Source organism: Passer domesticus, chromosome 16 (assembly GCF_036417665.1).
Source record: "Passer domesticus isolate bPasDom1 chromosome 16, bPasDom1.hap1, whole genome shotgun sequence".
Lineage (NCBI taxonomy): Eukaryota > Metazoa > Chordata > Aves > Passeriformes > Passeridae > Passer > Passer domesticus.
The window spans coordinates 2,504,137-2,521,553 of NC_087489.1; the positions used below are offsets into that span (position 1 = coordinate 2,504,137).

At 54.6% G+C, this 17,417-nt stretch overlaps 1 protein-coding gene across 7 annotated transcripts in view; it reads right to left on the bottom strand.

The window, feature by feature from the left end:
• Positions 1–323: 323 nt before the first annotated feature.
• The window catches only part of RALY (RALY heterogeneous nuclear ribonucleoprotein), a 123,458-nt gene continuing 106,364 nt past the window's right edge, over positions 324–17,417 (bottom strand). For 5 of the 7 annotated variants that reach the window (XM_064391325.1, XM_064391326.1, XM_064391324.1 and 2 more), the window contains 7 exons: positions 16,095–16,167; positions 9,139–9,186; positions 8,546–8,703; positions 7,706–7,819; positions 5,796–5,935; positions 2,138–2,186; positions 324–1,911 (listed from right to left, as the gene is read on the bottom strand). In XM_064391325.1, the coding sequence (XP_064247395.1) occupies positions 2,142–2,186; positions 5,796–5,935; positions 7,706–7,819; positions 8,546–8,703; positions 9,139–9,186; positions 16,095–16,167 (578 nt within the window). In that variant the 3' untranslated portion in view covers positions 324–1,911; positions 2,138–2,141. Of the gene's footprint in view, positions 1,912–2,137; positions 2,187–2,344; positions 4,371–5,795; positions 5,936–7,705; positions 7,820–8,545; positions 8,704–9,138; positions 9,187–16,094; positions 16,168–17,417 lie in introns of all 7 variants that reach the window. The other 2 variants (XR_010348349.1, XM_064391327.1) reach the window with 2 other exon arrangements.

Sequence of the window (17,417 nt, forward strand, 5' to 3'; positions counted from 1 at the left end):
GTTTTTTGCACTGCTGGCTTGTGCAGCCCGGTAAAGCAGCCAGACTTTTCCAGTTTGTTATGAGCTGGACCAGTGCAAAGTCCAGAGATTAAAGGCCTGGATTTGGCCCCTGCTCTCCTGCATCAAAGAAGCTTCCAAGCCTCCAGGGAAAACCCAAGAACTCCTGTGAACACAGATATTTTGCTCAGCCCAGTGGGATACACCTTGGGCAAGGGCAAGTAAATCTTACAGGCAGAGCTGAGGCTTGGAAAGGGAAAAAAGACTTGTCTGGAATAGAAAAAACAAGTGTGTGTGTATGGCAGAGAGAAAAGAGGGGAAGCAAATTAGATTTCTTTCTTTTATTATACAGGATCATATGTACAAGGTCACCTCTCCCAAACAGCAGCAGCACAGTCAGTTCACAGCCAAACCTGCAGCTCATCTCTCCAGGCCTGGAGAACGGCTCGGGACACCTTGGTGCAGACTTTGCACAGGAACTGCCAAAGGGCAGGGCAAGCACAGGGCTCCCTCCAACCCCTCCTCAAGCAGCCCAAACTAAGAAATGCAAAGAAAACTTTGTGCTTCAAGAGCCATGCGTGCTCCAGGATGGCACCAGGGGCAGGGCAGTGTCACCCCTGGAGCTGTTTTCCCTTCACCCTTCCAAGAGATGCTGTGGACGAGGTTGGAGCACTCAGGACCACTCAGGTGTGGTGTGGGAGGGACTGGCCAGGGGAAGGTGTGGACACTGCTCTGGGTTCCAAGCACTGCTGTGTGTTCTGGAGGGGAAGGGGCAGGCAGGACACACCAGGTGTGGGTAAAGTGCTGTGTGAGTTTCAGTCCCCGAGAAAATGGGAGGAGCCCAGGAAGGAGAAACGAGGAGAGAACGGCTGAGGCCTCTCTGGGTCCCACGACGAGCCCTGTGCTCACAGCACGGGGCAGGGGGCACAGCAGCTGGGGGCTGCTGCACACCCACCTGCACCATGCCCAGAGCACTCCCTGTGCCCAGCCTCGGGCACGCTTCACCCTGGCCACAGAGCTCAGGCAGGAGCAGAGCGGTCACACCACGCTCCTGACGCGCCCTGGCCGGGGCAGGAGGAGGTGTGGGCAGCCAGGGAAGGTCTCTGACTCCAGCCTGCAGGAGTTGGGTGCTCCACATCCCTTCCAGGAGCAGCTGGTCCAAGGAAAGGGTCTCATCCACGCCCCTCACTCTGCAGAGGCTTGCTCAGCCCTGACACGGTGGAGAATGAGGACACCAAACCACTCAGGGTGATGATTGCTGGCTCTCTCCTGCTTGGGGTCACTTGCTTTCCTGCAGCTTCCTCTCCCCTTCCCTCCTCAAGCAGCTTCCCAGAGCACAGCAGCTGCTCCAGCCTGACTCCTTTCCACCTGAAGTGACCGTGGACACACAGCAGCTCATGGGGCACAAGAGAGGTGGCAGGAGGTGGCCGTGCTGGAGGACAGCTCACCCCACAGCTTCTGACCAACAGCATCCTCAGCACAAGAACACAAACTGTGCAGACTGACACTACTTCTCCCTCAGTTAGGAAATGCTCTGGCTCTCACCTCACACAGGAAATGTCTTTATTGGGCTGGGCTGAGCTCTCTCTGCTCTCCTGCAAGCAGCTCTGGAACACCTCTGGCTGCCCTGGGGACACACCTGCTCTCCTGGGCTCTGTGGTGGCTCTGGGTTGTGCAGGTCTGGCTCCTGCCTCTGCTGGCTGCAGAGCTCCAAATCCATTGCAGGGGTGGTGGGGATCTGCTGGGAGGATGAGTTTTCTTTGCCTTTGCTTTACAGATGGATGGAAGATGTCGGGCCATGTTTCTCCTTTGAATGCCAGGTAGAGATGACAGCAGCACTTCCATTCAGCTTGCCTTGCTCAACGTGCCAGGACAGGGTTTAGCCTCGTGCTTTCCTCACACTGTTGCTCACAGCTGCAAGGAGAGAAGGGGGAGCTACAGCATTGTCCCTGAACTCCAGAGATTTGTCACTCAGGAAAAGGGGTGAAGGGCTGGCCAGTGACCCAGCTGAGCAGCCAAGCTCCATGCTAGGAAAACACAGAGGATCAGTGGAAAAGAGCCTCTCCTGAAGCAGCAACCCCCCAGGCCCAAGAGGCACAGAATGAGAGCTCTGGCTCCATCAGCAGCATGGGAGCTGTACCTGGTTACTGTAGCCTGGCATCCTCCACGTCTGTGTAATGGCTGTTCTCCTGCAGGGAAAAGGGAACCACAAACAGTGAATCACCCTGTGTCCCTGCTGCCCTGCCTGGGACACTGGGACACCTCACATGTGGTCACCAGCTGGTCCCCTGCTGTGGGAGAGCAGTGCCAGGGGTGCTCAGCGTGATGGACGAGCTACAAAACACACCTGGTATGGACACCTGGCAGAAACACCAGTCTCCTCTGGCTCCTGATTCTGAAACAGCTCTGCCAAACAGACCTGGGGTGGGTAATTCCCTCCAGGGCTTGGAAGTAATAGAATCACAGAATCATTCAGATTGGAAAAGACTTCCAAGATCATCAAGTCCCACCATTAACCCAGCACGTCCGTGTTCACTTCCCAGCTGTTCCAATGCCTGATCACCCTTTCAGTGAAGAAATTTCCTTGATCTCCAGTCTAAACTTCCCCTGGCACAGTTGGAGGCCGTTTCCTCTCATCCTGTTTCTTGTTCCCTGAACTGCCCAGTGCTGCCAAGGCACCTCAGTCCACAAAGGCAAATCAATGTCCTGATTCTGCTGCTGAGCACAGGAACTGGTCCCAGCTTGCAGCAGAACTCATTATCCAGAATGGTAACACTCATCCAGCACTCCAAAGGCCACAATAATGGCCTTTCTAGTAATAATGGTGCTGAACTGCTCTCCAGGCAGGGCTTTGGAAAGCACACCATGTGTTTGGACTGCCTTGATGGTCTTGTAAGTCTTTTCCAGCCATTCTCAGTGGAATTTGCTCCTGGAGCTGCTGTGCAGAGCAGCATCACTGGGGAATGGGGTGCTCAGCAGAGGTGTTTGACCTCCTGCACAGGGTGAGGATTTCAGGGATGGAAATGGATCCAGGAGCTCTCTGCAGGGGGCATGAGGAGCTCCAAAAAGAAAGGAAAGGGAACAGGCTGTGCCTGAAGGCCAGGAGAGGTGGCCTTGCTCAGGGCAGGCAGAGCCAGCTGCACTGGGATGTGCCTTGGAATGGGCTGGGAGCCTGTGGGGGAGGATCAGGGCCAGCCCAGCTGCTGATACCCTGCACACCACTGGTGCACAGACCCCTGGGGACCCCCGGGCATCTGGGGGAAGGAGCAGGGCTGGAGCAAGAAACAGAAGACTTTGGGACAGCATCAAGAGTAAGTTCTGACCCAGCTGAGCAGGGGAGGCATCGCTCTGGTTCCTGAGGGCCAAGAACACCTGGTCAGGGATGTGAAGGTGGAGAGAAGCCTTGGCTGCAGAGCCATGGGACTGTGACCCTGAGTACCCCAGAGAAGTGACCAACACCAAGAGCAGGATCAGATCCATTTGGGCTTGCTCAGGAATCTGCTTGGTAAAATCCCATGTGAAACCTCTCTGGAGGCCAAGGAGGCCAGGACACCCAGACTCCTACGGTGTGAGACTTTCAGTGGGCACCCAGCACCAACCCCAAAAACTGTTTAGATGCAGACTGGGCAGATAAATGACCAAAACTGCATGAAATGAGAAGAAAATCTGACTGCAAATCAACCACAGTGTTCTGTAAATACCTGACCACATCAGGAGTCCTTTAGCTTTCCCTGCAGAAATCCCTCCCTCTGTGTGCAGGGATCTCCCCTTGAGCAGGGCCATCCCCCAAGACACTCCTCAGCTGACACCAGGCATTGATGGGCTGGCAGGTGACATTTTTTGCACACATGTGACATTTAATACACAACAATCTTTGTATCCCCTACTAAGTGTAGTAAATAGTACTGACCACCAATCCAGTTGGTCAGTACAGAGTACTGCCATGGTCAGTACAGAGTACAGAGTACAGTACATCCAAATTTATGGCTCAGAACTCAAAACATTCCCTCAGCTCTGTCTGAGTGACCTCTGGTTCTTCTCCTGCCACCCTCCTGCCCCATAGAGCCCATGTGGGTGCCATGTCCATGGACAGCAGTGGTGACAGCCACACTGGGGAGTGGGATAAAGGAGTCACTCCCAGGAACTGGGGCACCTCAGGACTGCTCAGTGCTGTGAGCTCTGCCCTGACCATCCATGGGAGCCTGTCTGAGGCTGGCAGTGGAACATTTCTGGTCTTGATGCCACATCAGGACCAGGGAGTTACAGAAAATAGAGATGTGAGCTGAAACAGTCATCTTTTTCTTCTCCTCTTAATGAGGACCAGCTCTTCCCAAACCACTGCCAGCAGATGTCTCTCCAGTGTTTTCTTACCCCTGCAAAGGCAGAGAAGTGCACATTTTTTGTTGACAGGCTGTGTGCTGCTTTATCATCATTAACATCAGCAAGTTTCCCTCTAATGTCTACCATCTGTTTGCCCTGATGTAATTCAAACCTGGCCTTATTTTTCCTGACACAGCTTGTGCCTTTCTTCTTCCCAGTGCCTGGAGTGACCTCTCCCCTCCAGCAGGGCTGAGGAACTCCAGCCACGAGGCCCCAGACCTGAAACTGCTCAAGGACCCAGTTCAGAGCCCTCAGCCAGCATGGCTCCATCAGGACAGAGCAGGAGAGCACAAACCAGCTGGGAGTGCTTGGAGCTGGAGCAGTTTAAGGCCTTGGGAAGGGCTCTGGATGTGTGGTGTGGGCACCCCAGGGATGGGGGCTGAGGAAGAGGAGAGGGATGCTGAGCTTCATCCTCACTTCTGCTGACACCAGTGCTGGGGTGGGGAGGGACTGGAGCTGCTCCTGGGGCCACTCAGAGAAGGTCATGTCCTTCTACCCTGGAGCCCTGCTGCCCTCACAGCCTGGATCTGGAGCTGATCCTGCTCTCAGCAGGGTTTTGGGTTGGGATAAATGACAGTGCTGCCAGTCTCACCACAGTGCCTGCTCTGTACCCAAACACTGGGCTCCCATCCAAATGCACAGATTTGTCTCTGGGTTCACCAGGAACACCCCTGTTTGGGGCAGCTCTAGGAGCAGTGGGGCTGCTGTGTGCCCCACACATTGCTGGGGTCAGACCTTGGCTTGTGCCATGGAACAAGTGCCTCTGGAGAGGGACTTTGGACAAAGGCCTGGAATGACAGGACAAGGGGAATGGCTTCATATTGCCAGAGAGCAGGGATAGATGAAATATTGGGAAGGAATTCCTTCCTGTGAGGGTGGGCAGGCCCTGGCACAGGGTGCCCAGAGCAGCCCCTGGATCCCTGGCAGTGTCCAAGGCCAGGCTGGACAGGGCTTGGAGCACCCTGGGACAGTGGAAGGTGTCCCTGCCATGGCAGGGGGTGGGATGAGAAGTTCTCTAAGGTTCCTTCCAATCCAAACCCTTCTGTTACTCTGTGAATGTCTGGTCAGCTGCAGGGGCACTGCAAACGCAGCTCATCTAACCCAGTCTGTCTTTGCCATGTGTTTAAATCCATCTAAGAATCACTTGGGAGCAGAGTGGATTGGTTTAAACCACTCCTGGCTGTGAAATCAAGGATAAGTGTCTGAATTTCAAGAGCCAACCATGTTTCTTCAGCACTTCTACGTGTTTGCACGGGCAGCAGAGCAGCTTGGAAGAAGAAGTTGTGACAACAATCAGATTTAAATACAGCAATTTCTTTGGAGGAAGAAAAAACTACTTTTCCTGGAGATTTGGCAGGTTCCAGTAAAACTGTGGCCCGCTCCTTTGCTGCAGGGATGCATTACCCAAGCCCTCTCACCAGTTCATCTTCACACTCCTCCCGTGCCAGCCCCTCCTCCTCGTCCCCGTTGAGCGGCTCCTCCGCGGTGGCCTCGGCCTCGGAGGCCGTGTCCTCCTGGGACACCTCGCTCTTGCTGCTCTCCACCTTCTTCCGGGCCTCTGCGGGGACAACGGCCACGTCAGGGCTGCAGCTGGGGACACAGCCTGCACCACAGAGCAGGGCTGGAACCAGGGACACGGCCTGCACCACAGAGCAGGGCTGGAACCAGGGACACGGCCTGCACCACAGAGCAGGGCTGGCAATCAGGGACACGGCCTGCACCACAGAGCAGGGCTGGAACCAGGGACACGGCCTGCACCACAGAGCAGGGCTGGCAAACAGGGACACAGCCTGGACCACAGAGCAGGGCTGGAACCAGGGACACGGCCTGCACCACAGAGCAGGGCTGGAACCAGGGACACGGCCTGCACCACAGAGCAGGGCTGGAACCAGGGACACAGCCTGCACCACAGAGCAGGGCTGGAACCAGGGACACGGCCTGCACCACAGAGCAGGGCTGGAACCAGGGACACGGCCTGCACCACAGAGCAGGGCTGGCAAACAGGGACATGGCCTGCACCACAGAGCAGGGCTGGAACCAGGGACACAGCCTGCACCACAGAGCAGGGCTGGAACCGGGGACACGGCCTGCACCACAGAGCAGGGCTGGAACCAGGGACACGGCCTGCACCACAGAGCAGGGCTGGCAAACAGGGACATGGCCTGCACCACAGAGCAGGGCTGGAACCAGGGACACAGCCTGCACCACAGAGCAGGGCTGGAACCGGGGACACGGCCTGCACCACAGAGCAGGGCTGGAACCAGGGACACGGCCTGCACCACAGAGCAGGGCTGGCAAACAGGGACACAGCCTGCACCACAGAGCAGGGCTGGAACCAGGGACACGGCCTGCACCACAGAGCAGGGCTGGAACCAGGGACACGGCCTGCACCACAGAGCAGGGCTGGCAAACAGGGACACAGCCTGCACCACAGAGCAGGGCTGGAACCAGGGACACAGCCTGCACCACAGAGCAGGGCTGGAACCAGGGACACGGCCTGCACCACAGAGCAGGGCTGGAACCAGGGACACAGCCAGACCCCGGGCCAGAGAGCCCCACATGCACTGGCAGCAGGAGGGGAAATGATAATGGTGGGAACTCTTCCTGCCATGGGGAGTTCTGCTGATTTTGAGCAGGCAGCCTGGGACACCGTGGAGAGGGCAGTGAAGGTTCCACATCCCCCAGGAGGATGGTGGGAGCCAGGGATAGCGATAGGGACAGGATGGGGATAGGCACAGGACAAGACAGAAATGGGGATAGGGATAGTACAGGGACAGGAATAGGATAGGGATAGGATAGGGATAGGGTGGGGACAGCATGGGGATAGGGATAAGAATAGGATAGGGACTGGAACAGGGGTAGGGATATGGATGGGACAGAAATATGGATAGGGAAAGGGATGGGAAAGGGGTAGTGTAGGGTAAGATAGCATATGGGTAGGACATGGGTATGACAGGGATGGGATGGGATAGGAGAGGGATAGGATAAAATAGAAATAGGATAGGAAATTAACAGGAAAGCAATGGGAAAGGAATAGGATAGGACAGGACAAGATAGAATAGAATAGGATACAATACAATAGCATGTGACAGTAAAATAGAATAGTAGAACAAAAAAGAGCAAACTAAAAAAAATACAAACTATATGATAAAAGAAAAAAAAAAACTCTCATAATTTTAAACCCCAACTCTGTAATCTCAGGAATTTTGGTGTGTAATTTTGGCCTGTGATTCTACCCTGGAACCTGGGGTTTGACACTTCCCTGTCAGAGCCTGGAGGAATTTGTGATGCCCAAGGCCAGCCCCGAGGCATCCCCACCTCCACTGACCTGCAGACAGCTTCTGTTCCTCAGCAATCTGCTCCAGCCGGCCCAGGAGAGCATCAATGTTGGATTTGATCTGTGTCAGCTCCGTTTTGATTGTCTGCAGCTCGCTGCTCTTCACTTGGGGGAGGAAGGAAGGAAAGGAAGGCACTCAGCACGCTGCAGAGCAGCCCCATCCCACACCCGGCCCAGGGCAGCTCCCTGAGCAGGCACAAAGAGCAGGAGGAGCCCCAGGCTGGAAGGCAGGGAAGAGCCTGGGGTGCTGTGTCCAGGCAGGCTGCAGAGGCTGGCCCCAGGCTTTGGCAAGCTCAGGCTGAACCTGCACTACAGCTCCTCCAGGACTTTACACTAATGTTTACATTAAAAATTTTTGAAAGCAAATCAAATCGTATCAAATTGGATCCTTCACCTTCCTGAAACACCCTTGGAACCCCAAGGAGTAGAGCTCCTGGGTTCTGTGAAATTGGATTTTTATGTTAATTTTAAATACATAGTAAGAAATCAGTCTAAAACTTTTAAAATGTTTCTCCCTATCACTCTGTGTATAAGAATCAAACCTTTTGGTACAATTATATTTCTGGCAGCCTTTCTAAATCCAGTAATGCAGCTGCCATCAGGAACGTTTTTAGTTTATAAAGGCTGGAATTTATAGTTTATAGTGGCTGGAATAGAACAAGTATATAAGCAGCCGTACCCCACAATACATTTGGATGCTTTGACCAGCACACCAAATGCCCATCTCCCTCTCTCCACGTCCAGCACCGCACCTTCCCCAGGTGCCGTTTCCCGCTGTGGGGAGGTGTTTTTGGGGCTCGCCGCGCTGCCCCAGCCCCGGCACATACTCACGCTTGAGCTTGGCCGAGCTGTTGGCGATGGCCGACCTGGCGAACAGCTTGACGGGCAGCGAGGCCTTGACGCGCCGCACCAGCGGGATGGTGACGCGGGGCCGCTTCACCGGCACCACCCGCGGCACCGGCGACACCCGGCCCCGGTACTCGAAGATCCTGAGGGGAAGGGCGGGGAGGGAGGCAGCTGGGGCTGGGGCAGCCCTGCCGAGCAGCGCCGCAGCCCCGCAGCGTTCCCGGTGACAGGGGCGTGGGATGCCGGCCCACAGGCTGGGCTGGACACCCTGCCCGCAAATCCCTCATTCATCCGAATCCCCCCTGTCCGCAAATCCCTCCTGCCCCCGAATCCCTCTGCACCCGAATCCCTCATGCCCCCGAATCTCTCCTGCCCCCGAATCCCTCATTCATCCGAATCCCTCCTTCACTCGAATCCCTCCTGCACCCGAATCCCTCATGCCCCCGAATCCCTCCTTCACTCGAATCCCTCCTGCACCCGAATCCCTCTTTCCCCTGAATCCCTCATGCCCCCGAATCCCTCCTGCCCCAAATCCCTCCCGCCCCCGTCCCACAGAGCCCCTCGGGCCGGGGTCTCACCTGTCGTAGAAATCGTCTCTGTAATAGTCATAGTCGAAGTCGTAGCCACTGCAGAGACAGTCAGGGCAGCAGGGGTTAATTAGTGCTGGTAATTCATTATTGTGGCTCCCTGCTGGGCCAGCAAGGATAAATAAATGGGTCCCGGCCATGAGGGACTCTCCCGGCTGCAGGGAGGGGCCCGGGAGGAAGACTGGGGGGCTGAAGGCAGAGGAGGGTGCTGTTGGCAGGGGGGTGCTAACCTGCTTATCTCAGACAAGAGCAAGAACGTGTGTGGAGAAAAGTCAGGACAAAGGGGATATTTATGGGGTTATTTATTGATTGAAACCTCTCTTCCCCCAGGCAGACAATCACCACGTTCTATTTTCTTGAGCTGCATTTTAACCCAAAGTAGGAGCATTCCCCACTCCAAGGACACCCAGCAACACTTTCCCCCTTGCTGCAGGAAGTTTTTCACAAGGCAGCACAAACCAGGTGGTTTGACACCACACACAGGGAGCAGCTGCCCCAGCTGAACTCAGCACCCTTCCTTGGTGTGCTGAGCTCATTAATACTCAATTAACACTTAATTAACGGCTGAGTCAGATGTGATGCTGGTGGTCTCCTCTTTGCTCTGAACAAACACAATTCGTGCAGCCCCAAAGAGCAAAGTCTGTCCTGCCTCCTGAAGTGGCTGAAAAGAATGAGATTGGTGGGGGAGAGGGAAGGGCTGAGCCAGGGAACGACGACCACTCAAGAGTGCAGCTGAGAGTTAATCCGGTCCTGCATCTTTGACAGAAGTGGCAAGAACAACGTGTGGCTGGTGGGAAGTGTGGTTTGTACCAGGAATTCCAGGTCTGTCCTGCCTATTGTGGCACTGAGCTTCCCTGCCAGTGCTCAGTTTCTGTAACTGGCTGGCTTCTGAAAGATGATTTCCCCACGTTCCTTGGGTTCCCCAGGTGCCTGTGGCAGCATCCGGAGAGCCAGCCTGTGCCCAGGGGGCACCTGAGCACCTGTGCACGGCTGGAGGCACCAGAGCTGCTCTGGGGCCAAGGAGTTGGTGCCGGGGTTAGAGACAAGGAGGTGGCTCGTGCACCTCCTGCCCCAGCCATGCTCTGCCATGGGGACTTCAGTGAGGAGATATTCCATAAAGCTGGGCCTTATCCCTGAGCAGCTGCTGCCTGTGGCATTCCCTGTGGCTGGGGATGGGACGGGCAGTGCAGGCAAGGAGACTGGTGGGGAGATGTGACTGTGGAGGTGTGATCACCACAACCCTCCCAGATTCCACTGCATGGTGGAAAGAACCTGTTTTGACAGACGAATTCCAGATTCTTTTCAGGCCCTCCCCTTCAGACCCGAGTTGCAGCCAACATTCCTGCTGGGCTCAGAGGAGACAGGAACACCCCACAGCCTCTGTCCCAACCCCTGCCTCATCTGTGTTTATTTATTCCCTCTCTGGATTGAAAGGGAAAGGCAATTCCTCCCATGGCAGCTGTTGCTGGAATGAACCCAATTGTTTGTGGGGCTGAGGGGATGGAGATCACAGAACGGGCACTTCCATGGAGCTTTTCATGATGGGTAACTGGATTTTTGTTCTAACCCAGGGTGAAACCTGGAGATACAAAAACCCTCCAAGAAAATAGCTCCCCTCAGCCTGCCAATTCACTTTGATCACTGAGGATGTTTGACTCCAGGTCTGTTTGAATCCAATAAATACAAAATACCATCAAAATAGGAAGCCATTTGAAAGGAAAATTGAAGTAGGATGCTTCTACGCTGTCAGACTCTCCCTCTTCAATTTTTTTCCCCTCCTTAGATGCAACTCAAATGAAATTGCTGCAATTTTGTAATATTTTCAATCCTGACAGGCTCTGGTGAAGTGCTTCTGGCTCTCTCTAGCAGAGCCAGTGTTGTCCCCAGTCCCAGGCAAGAGGAGCCAGTGGAATCTCCCTGTGGCTCCAGGGCTCCCAGTGGGATAAAGCAGAGCCTTTATCCACAGCACAAACTCCCTCTGAGACCTTGGGTTTTAAGTTTTTCTATTCTGTTTTGGTGTGCAGCTTTCAGCTCTATATTAAGTGTTACTGGGATCTTTTCACAGGGTGGTGGAGACAAAACAATCTTATAGGAATGGGATGGGGATAAACTGATACCTTTGGTTTTCAGTTTTTCTGTTCTGTTTTGGTGTGCAACTTTTAGCTTTGAATTAATGTTACTAGGATCTTTTCACAAAACAATCCTATTCTAGCTGGAGACTCAAGGACAAGCTCTTCAAACTTCAGGCCCAAAGTATCAACAACGTGAGAAGAGGAGGGTGGGCAAGCAAGCAAGGAGGATGAAACTTCATCATTTGAAGCTATGAATTGGACAGTTGACTCCTGTATGCAAATGGACTAAAACTTATAAAAATGTGAGATCTTGTGGCCAAGCCCTCTTTTTCTTCCATCTTGGAGCCATCCAGGTACTGCCAGGGTGTGGCCTTTGAAGGCACTTCAATGAATCTCCAATTTGTTCCTCTGAACTCCATCCAGCCTCTGTTCCAGCTCCTCGAGGCATCACCTCCACGAGGAACTGCTCCTGCTCAGAAGCTCACTGTGGCTTGGAGACTACAAGGCTTTGGAGCATTTGTTCCTAAAGAACACAAAACTTGGGGATGTTTGGCAAAATTCTGAGACACCCACATTCCTTTCTCCTGACCCCAGTTCACACTCCTGGTGTGAGCCAGCTTCTCCTCCAAGCCTTTGCTCCCTGGCAAAGTTGTGGGATCAGCACATGGGCAGCTCCATGGGGCCAGCACACAGCACTGCCCTGCTGCTGCCAGCACTGTCCTGGGCAAAGCCAGGCACCTGGGAACAAGGAATGCAGCCCTGAATGGGATGGGCTCCTCCCTCTCCAGCACTGACCCTGCCCTGAGGCATTTGGGCATCTCTGTCCTGCTCCTGGGCTTGGCTCCAGCACCAATGGGATGAAGCTGAGCCTCAAATATCTGTAGATCCCACCTGGAGAAGGTTGGAGAAGGATAGAGATGCCCAAGAGCCCAGGTGAAGCCTCTTCCCAGACCAGTCAATCTGCTGAAGTGGCCCACAAACCCTGTCGATGTTACTGCACTGTGTCATCCCCTACTTCCATAGGGATGTGGGAGCAAAGCTGAGCATGCCTGTGCTCTCCTGGTGGGAATCACTCCTGGCACTTCTGCAGGGCATTCCCAGGGGCACTGAGGGGGTCACACCATGCCTGCAGGGCAGGGCAGGGGCCCCAGGGCATCTGTGAGTGCAAAGCCCAAAGGTGAGGGGCTCTCCTGCCCTGGCCCTGGATCTTCATGGGATTGGAGACACTTCCACCCTTTCAAAAGTAATTAGGGGCATAATTATCCCAGGGAGCTGGTCCTGACCTCCCAAAACATGAACCCAGCCTTTGCAGGGCTGCTTGGATTCCTGCTGACTGTGGGGCAGCCCTGAAGGAAGGCAGGGGCTGGAATGAGGGATTTGGGCAGCCTGTGGCTGTGTAACCCTGCTCTAACACACCAGTCACTCACAGCTTAACACATGATGCCAGGGAGGCAGGGCTGGATGATTTTAGCAGCACCGCTGGAATCAGGCTTTGAGCACAGGGTAGGTCTGCCAGGATGAATCCAGGAAAAAAGCTGGTGAAAGGGAGTGCCTTAGCACTGATTTATCCTGAAAATTCCACTGCACGTAGGATAAACCATCCTGAGACTGAGGGATCATTCCTCAGTGACCTGGCAGCTCTGTCTTTGTGTACAGGAATAGTTTTTGCTGTTTTTCAATCAGCAGGTGACATTGCAGCCTTTCAGAATAAAGCAGGGACAACCAGAATGAAAGGCTGGACAGCAGGAAGGCTTCAAGAAACACCCTGCTTCCACCTCCTGATGCATTGCCTCTGCTTTGTTGGCCTTTAGCAATCAAGCAACATTTCTACTGCCTCGGGTTCAAAATGCAACTGTTGATACCTGAGGGGTGACTGTCTGCATGTGCTGCCTCTCCACCACATTGGTGGGGCCACTTCAGAGCCTGGAGCTGAACAGCAAATGTGCATTTGAGCACCTGTGCTTCAATGACTGCCTGGTATTGCTATCACGAGTGCCATGGTGAGCTCAGCTCCCACCCTTCTGTCATGGCATTACTGCAGTGGGCAAAGGAATCCCTGCTGCCAAGCTGCTTGGAAAATGTGGCACTGATTCAAACAGATCTTGTGGAGCTGTGTGATTCCTTCCTCCTGCACACAGCCAAGGCAGTGGGGAATAAAGGAACGTGGGATGAAGCCTGGCATTCCCAAAGTGCTGGGGCTGCTGCAGGCTGGGACATCCCTGCTCACCTCCCCCTCTGCCCCAGGGCTGATCTCAGCCTGTCCAAGTGCTTTTCGTGCTGGGATGTCACTGCTCCAGCACCAGGGCCTGGGAGGGGTGTTTGGGGATGGGCTGACAGCAGCTTTGGGTGTAGCAGGGGATGGATGCCAGTGTTCTCTGGCTGTGACAGTCAGTCAGCAGTACTTTGGCCCTGCCACCACTTCAGAGACCCCTCCTGGGGCCACTGAGCTGAGACACTCAGCAGCCCTTGCTCGGTTGTCCTCTCTGTCCTTGTGGGCAAGGAGCAGCTTCAGCCCCAGCTCTGCAGGGCAGGGCAGAGGTTTGTGCCTCCAAGAGGCCAGAGCAGCACTGGCAGAGCCACCTTCCCTTCCCAGGCAGCTGACAGCATCTGGGTGGGACCTTTGGCACCGACCTGAGTGTGGCCCCAAATGCCCCAGGAAATCCTGTCCAGACATTTGCCGTGCAGGCAAAAAAGGAGAGCTGGAGAGTTTGGAGGGGCAGTGAGTGACTCCCTGGGGACACAGTCACAGCAGCTCACTGCCCAGCCATCCCCACAGGCAGCAGGGCCATGTCTGTGGGGGTGGCCAGGGTGCCAGGGGAGCATCCAGGGACCTGCCCTGTGCAAAGGGATGCTCTGGGAAGTACCAGAGAGAGGGAGGGAGAGAGGCCCAGAGATCCAAGAGTGGAGGAGAGCAGTGATAGCAGCAAGGCTTTGTAGGAAGTGAAGGTGCCTCGTGTGGAGACACCTGAGAAAACTGATGGTGGCAGGAGCCTGGCTGGAGGTGGATGGGAGCGTACATCCCCAAGGATTTCTGTCTAACACCTGGACACCCACCTAGGCTGGTGGATAGGTAAAAATGTCACAACTGTTGCTTCCTGTATGTTCAAAATGGAATTTCCCTTGCCTTGCCTTCCCCTCAACCCTCCCATGCAGACTTGGAGTGAGGCAAAGCAAAAGCCAGCTTTTGGAAAAATCCTCTGCTGTGTTTAACACAGCACTTCTATAAATTACAGTGCTGTGATTTTTGAAGTCTAACATTTAGAAAAATTGATGGTGGTTTGGGAAGTTGTAACCACAGCTCGCTGCAAACCTGGGATCCCTGTTTTCCAGGAGATATCCTAAGTTCTGCCAGTCCAGATGGCAAAGTTTTAATCTGACAGCCAGTCTGGGATGAAATATTGCTGGGAACAGGAGCAGTGCAGTTCTCTGGCCATATTTTAGCATATCCATATTTGTGGGAGGGAGCAAACATCTCTCTCGGCAGTCTGAAGTCTGAAATATTGGTCATTCCAGAGGAAGGGATTAGTGCTCCAGGCACGGCTGAGCAGTAAATGAAAAGCTCGTTAGTGCAAGACGTATGGAAGGAGCTGATGTGTGTTATGGCCCCAGCCCCACGTGAGCAGTCCAACTGCAGGATTTGTGTCATCTCTGCTCCCACCTCCTTCCCCTCAGGTGGCATCCCCTGGGAACCTGGAGAGCCACGTCCTGTGAAGGGCCCAAGGGTCCCAGGGTGGGAGGAGAAATGTGCCTGAGAGCTGCACAGGGGGAGCTTGGCTGAGAGGCTCCTGATAGGAATCCAGGGATGCCCTGTGGGTGGTGGGAGGCTGCTGGGCCTTTGGGGGGGTCTGGCTATGCCAGAGCTGCATTTTCTAACCAGGATTTGCCTTTCCACACCACACTGGTGCAGGACCACGTGGCTGAGTCAGAATCACAAGGTTCCCGTCACCCCTCACATTTTTTCTTCTTTTTCTGGAAAAATCTCCAGTTCTCTCATGATTTCCCCTTTTGCTACACCCACCTATACTGATTTTAGTCTTTTCCTTGCAACCCCACATCCTCCAACTCTGTACTCAGCCCCTCGGTCTCCTCACCATGATACTGGCATCAAAATCATAACAATTTATAAATAAAGCACATTTGGGGACCTTGTTATTTGGTTTTTGGGTTCCTGAACCTGCAGGGCACTCCTGATACAGCTTTTCAAGTTTACCCATCTGCAGCCAGAAGCAAGAACTTAGTAAGTCTATCCTGCATTCCCCTGACTTCAGAGTCTGGGGCTTGAATGAAAATCTTCACCTCATGTAGAAATGATGATAAATTCTCTCAAGCTGGGGTTCACTGGATTCTGTAACACACTCCATGTTCCACAGACCTCTCCATGTCCCACCTGCCCCTCCTGTTCCCTTGATCCCTTGGGTGTGCTCCTCAGAACAGGCTCCCTTGGGACTCTCCCCAGCCACCTCCTTGGTTCACCTCCATTTGTCACCCCAAGGACTTCCCACTTTCTTCCCTTCTCCTCTCCCTTTGACAATCATTCTCTTCTTTCCCTAAATGATCCCTGTTTTTTCCCCCCACACCCAGCACCTCTGTGCCCACTCCTGCTCCCTGGCTGCAGGGGGTGCTCCTCTGCCCGCCCTTCTCCAACCCTCTCCAGGTCCAGCACCTGCACAGGTGGGGCCATGCCCAGGGGATCTCCCACACCACCACAGGCACTGGCCAACCCCGAGGGGCACTGCCAAGGGCAGGAGCCCCAGGGAGAAGCTCTGGGTGTGCAGTGCCCAGGCTGCTGGGGGCAGGCAGCAGGGAGCTCAGGGCAGGGGTTGGGGGGTGCTGGAAGGCAAACCAGAGACCTGACCCACTGTGGTGAGCACCTACCTGTACAAGGCAGAGGCTGCTCTCTTCAGCCCTTTGGGTCTGTTGGGTTTGGGCTCCCCGGCCATGTTGATGTCTGCAAGGAAGGGACACACAGCTGTGACATGGCAGGTCCCTGCCCACCCTCACCTGGGGCTGGGGTGGATGCACAGCCCTGCCAGAGAGGAATGAGCTCCCCCCACCCCCTGCCTCTGGCACAGCTGGGACCTGCTGGGGCTCCACAGGAAGGTGAAAAACCCCTGAACCTGGGAAACCTCTTCTTTTCCTTTCCAGAGCCACTCACCATTCCCTGAGCAGCCAGCACCCTGCACAGGGTCCACTCCACACACACAAACCCAGCACAGCTTTCCTGGGAGAATTCAGGGTGATACGGCAAAATCCAGACCTGCTGCAGGGTGCTGACTGCAGAGCATCCACCTCTGGATCCTCTGGGAATAACCAGGAATGCTGGGCACTGCCAGCTGGGCACTGCTGTGGGTCTGCCTGTGTTAAACCCTGCATAGTGCCCGTCCCTGAGCTGCTCTCAGGGCAGCATCTTCTGCCAGAGGAGGGGAGAATGAACTCCTCAATCCCCTGAGGGAATGTCACTGCTTGGCTGTGGTGCCAAACGTGCTTTTGGTGTGAGAATGAAGTGACACAGCCAATTTTATGGAGCTGCTGAGAGCCTGGCAATCCAACATCGGGTGTGGAGCCAGAACTCAGAGAGGTGAGTGGTGGCAAGTGCCCCACTGCCTTCCCAATCAGCCCTAAATCTTGCTGGTTCTTCAGGTCCTATGTGTATGAAGACGTGTCAGACCTCTGGGCATGGCAGATCTGAGCTGAGGAAGACAGGATTTCCTCATGTGGACCAGCACTGCCAAGCTCACCCTGAAACCATGGCCCTCAAACACAGCAGGAATAAAGAGAAAGGAGAATTTATGTAAAAACCCCCTCATATTTCAAAAATCCAAGTAGTGGAAGATGAGGGAGTGAAAGAGCAGCTGCTGAGTCCATGGGGTTGCTAAGAAGCCTCTTCATCAGCTGGTGTGAGGCCAGTGATCTCCAGGAGCTCACTGGAGGAGCCACACCCGTGTTTCTGGAAAAGGCTGGGTGGGTTCAGGAGACTCTTCCTCACAGCTGGGTCACCTACTGAACGTGTTGGTGCTCAGGGGTGTGCCCTGACCTGCCCTGAGGGACCTGAGAACCAGGGGCTGAGAGTGTCCCACCCATGGTCACATCCTGCAGCTCCATCACACCAGTGCCCCACAGGGCTTTGGGATGGACCAGAGAGGTGGTGGGAGAAAAAGGTCCCAGAATGGTTTGGGTTGGAAGAAACTTTCCCTGAAA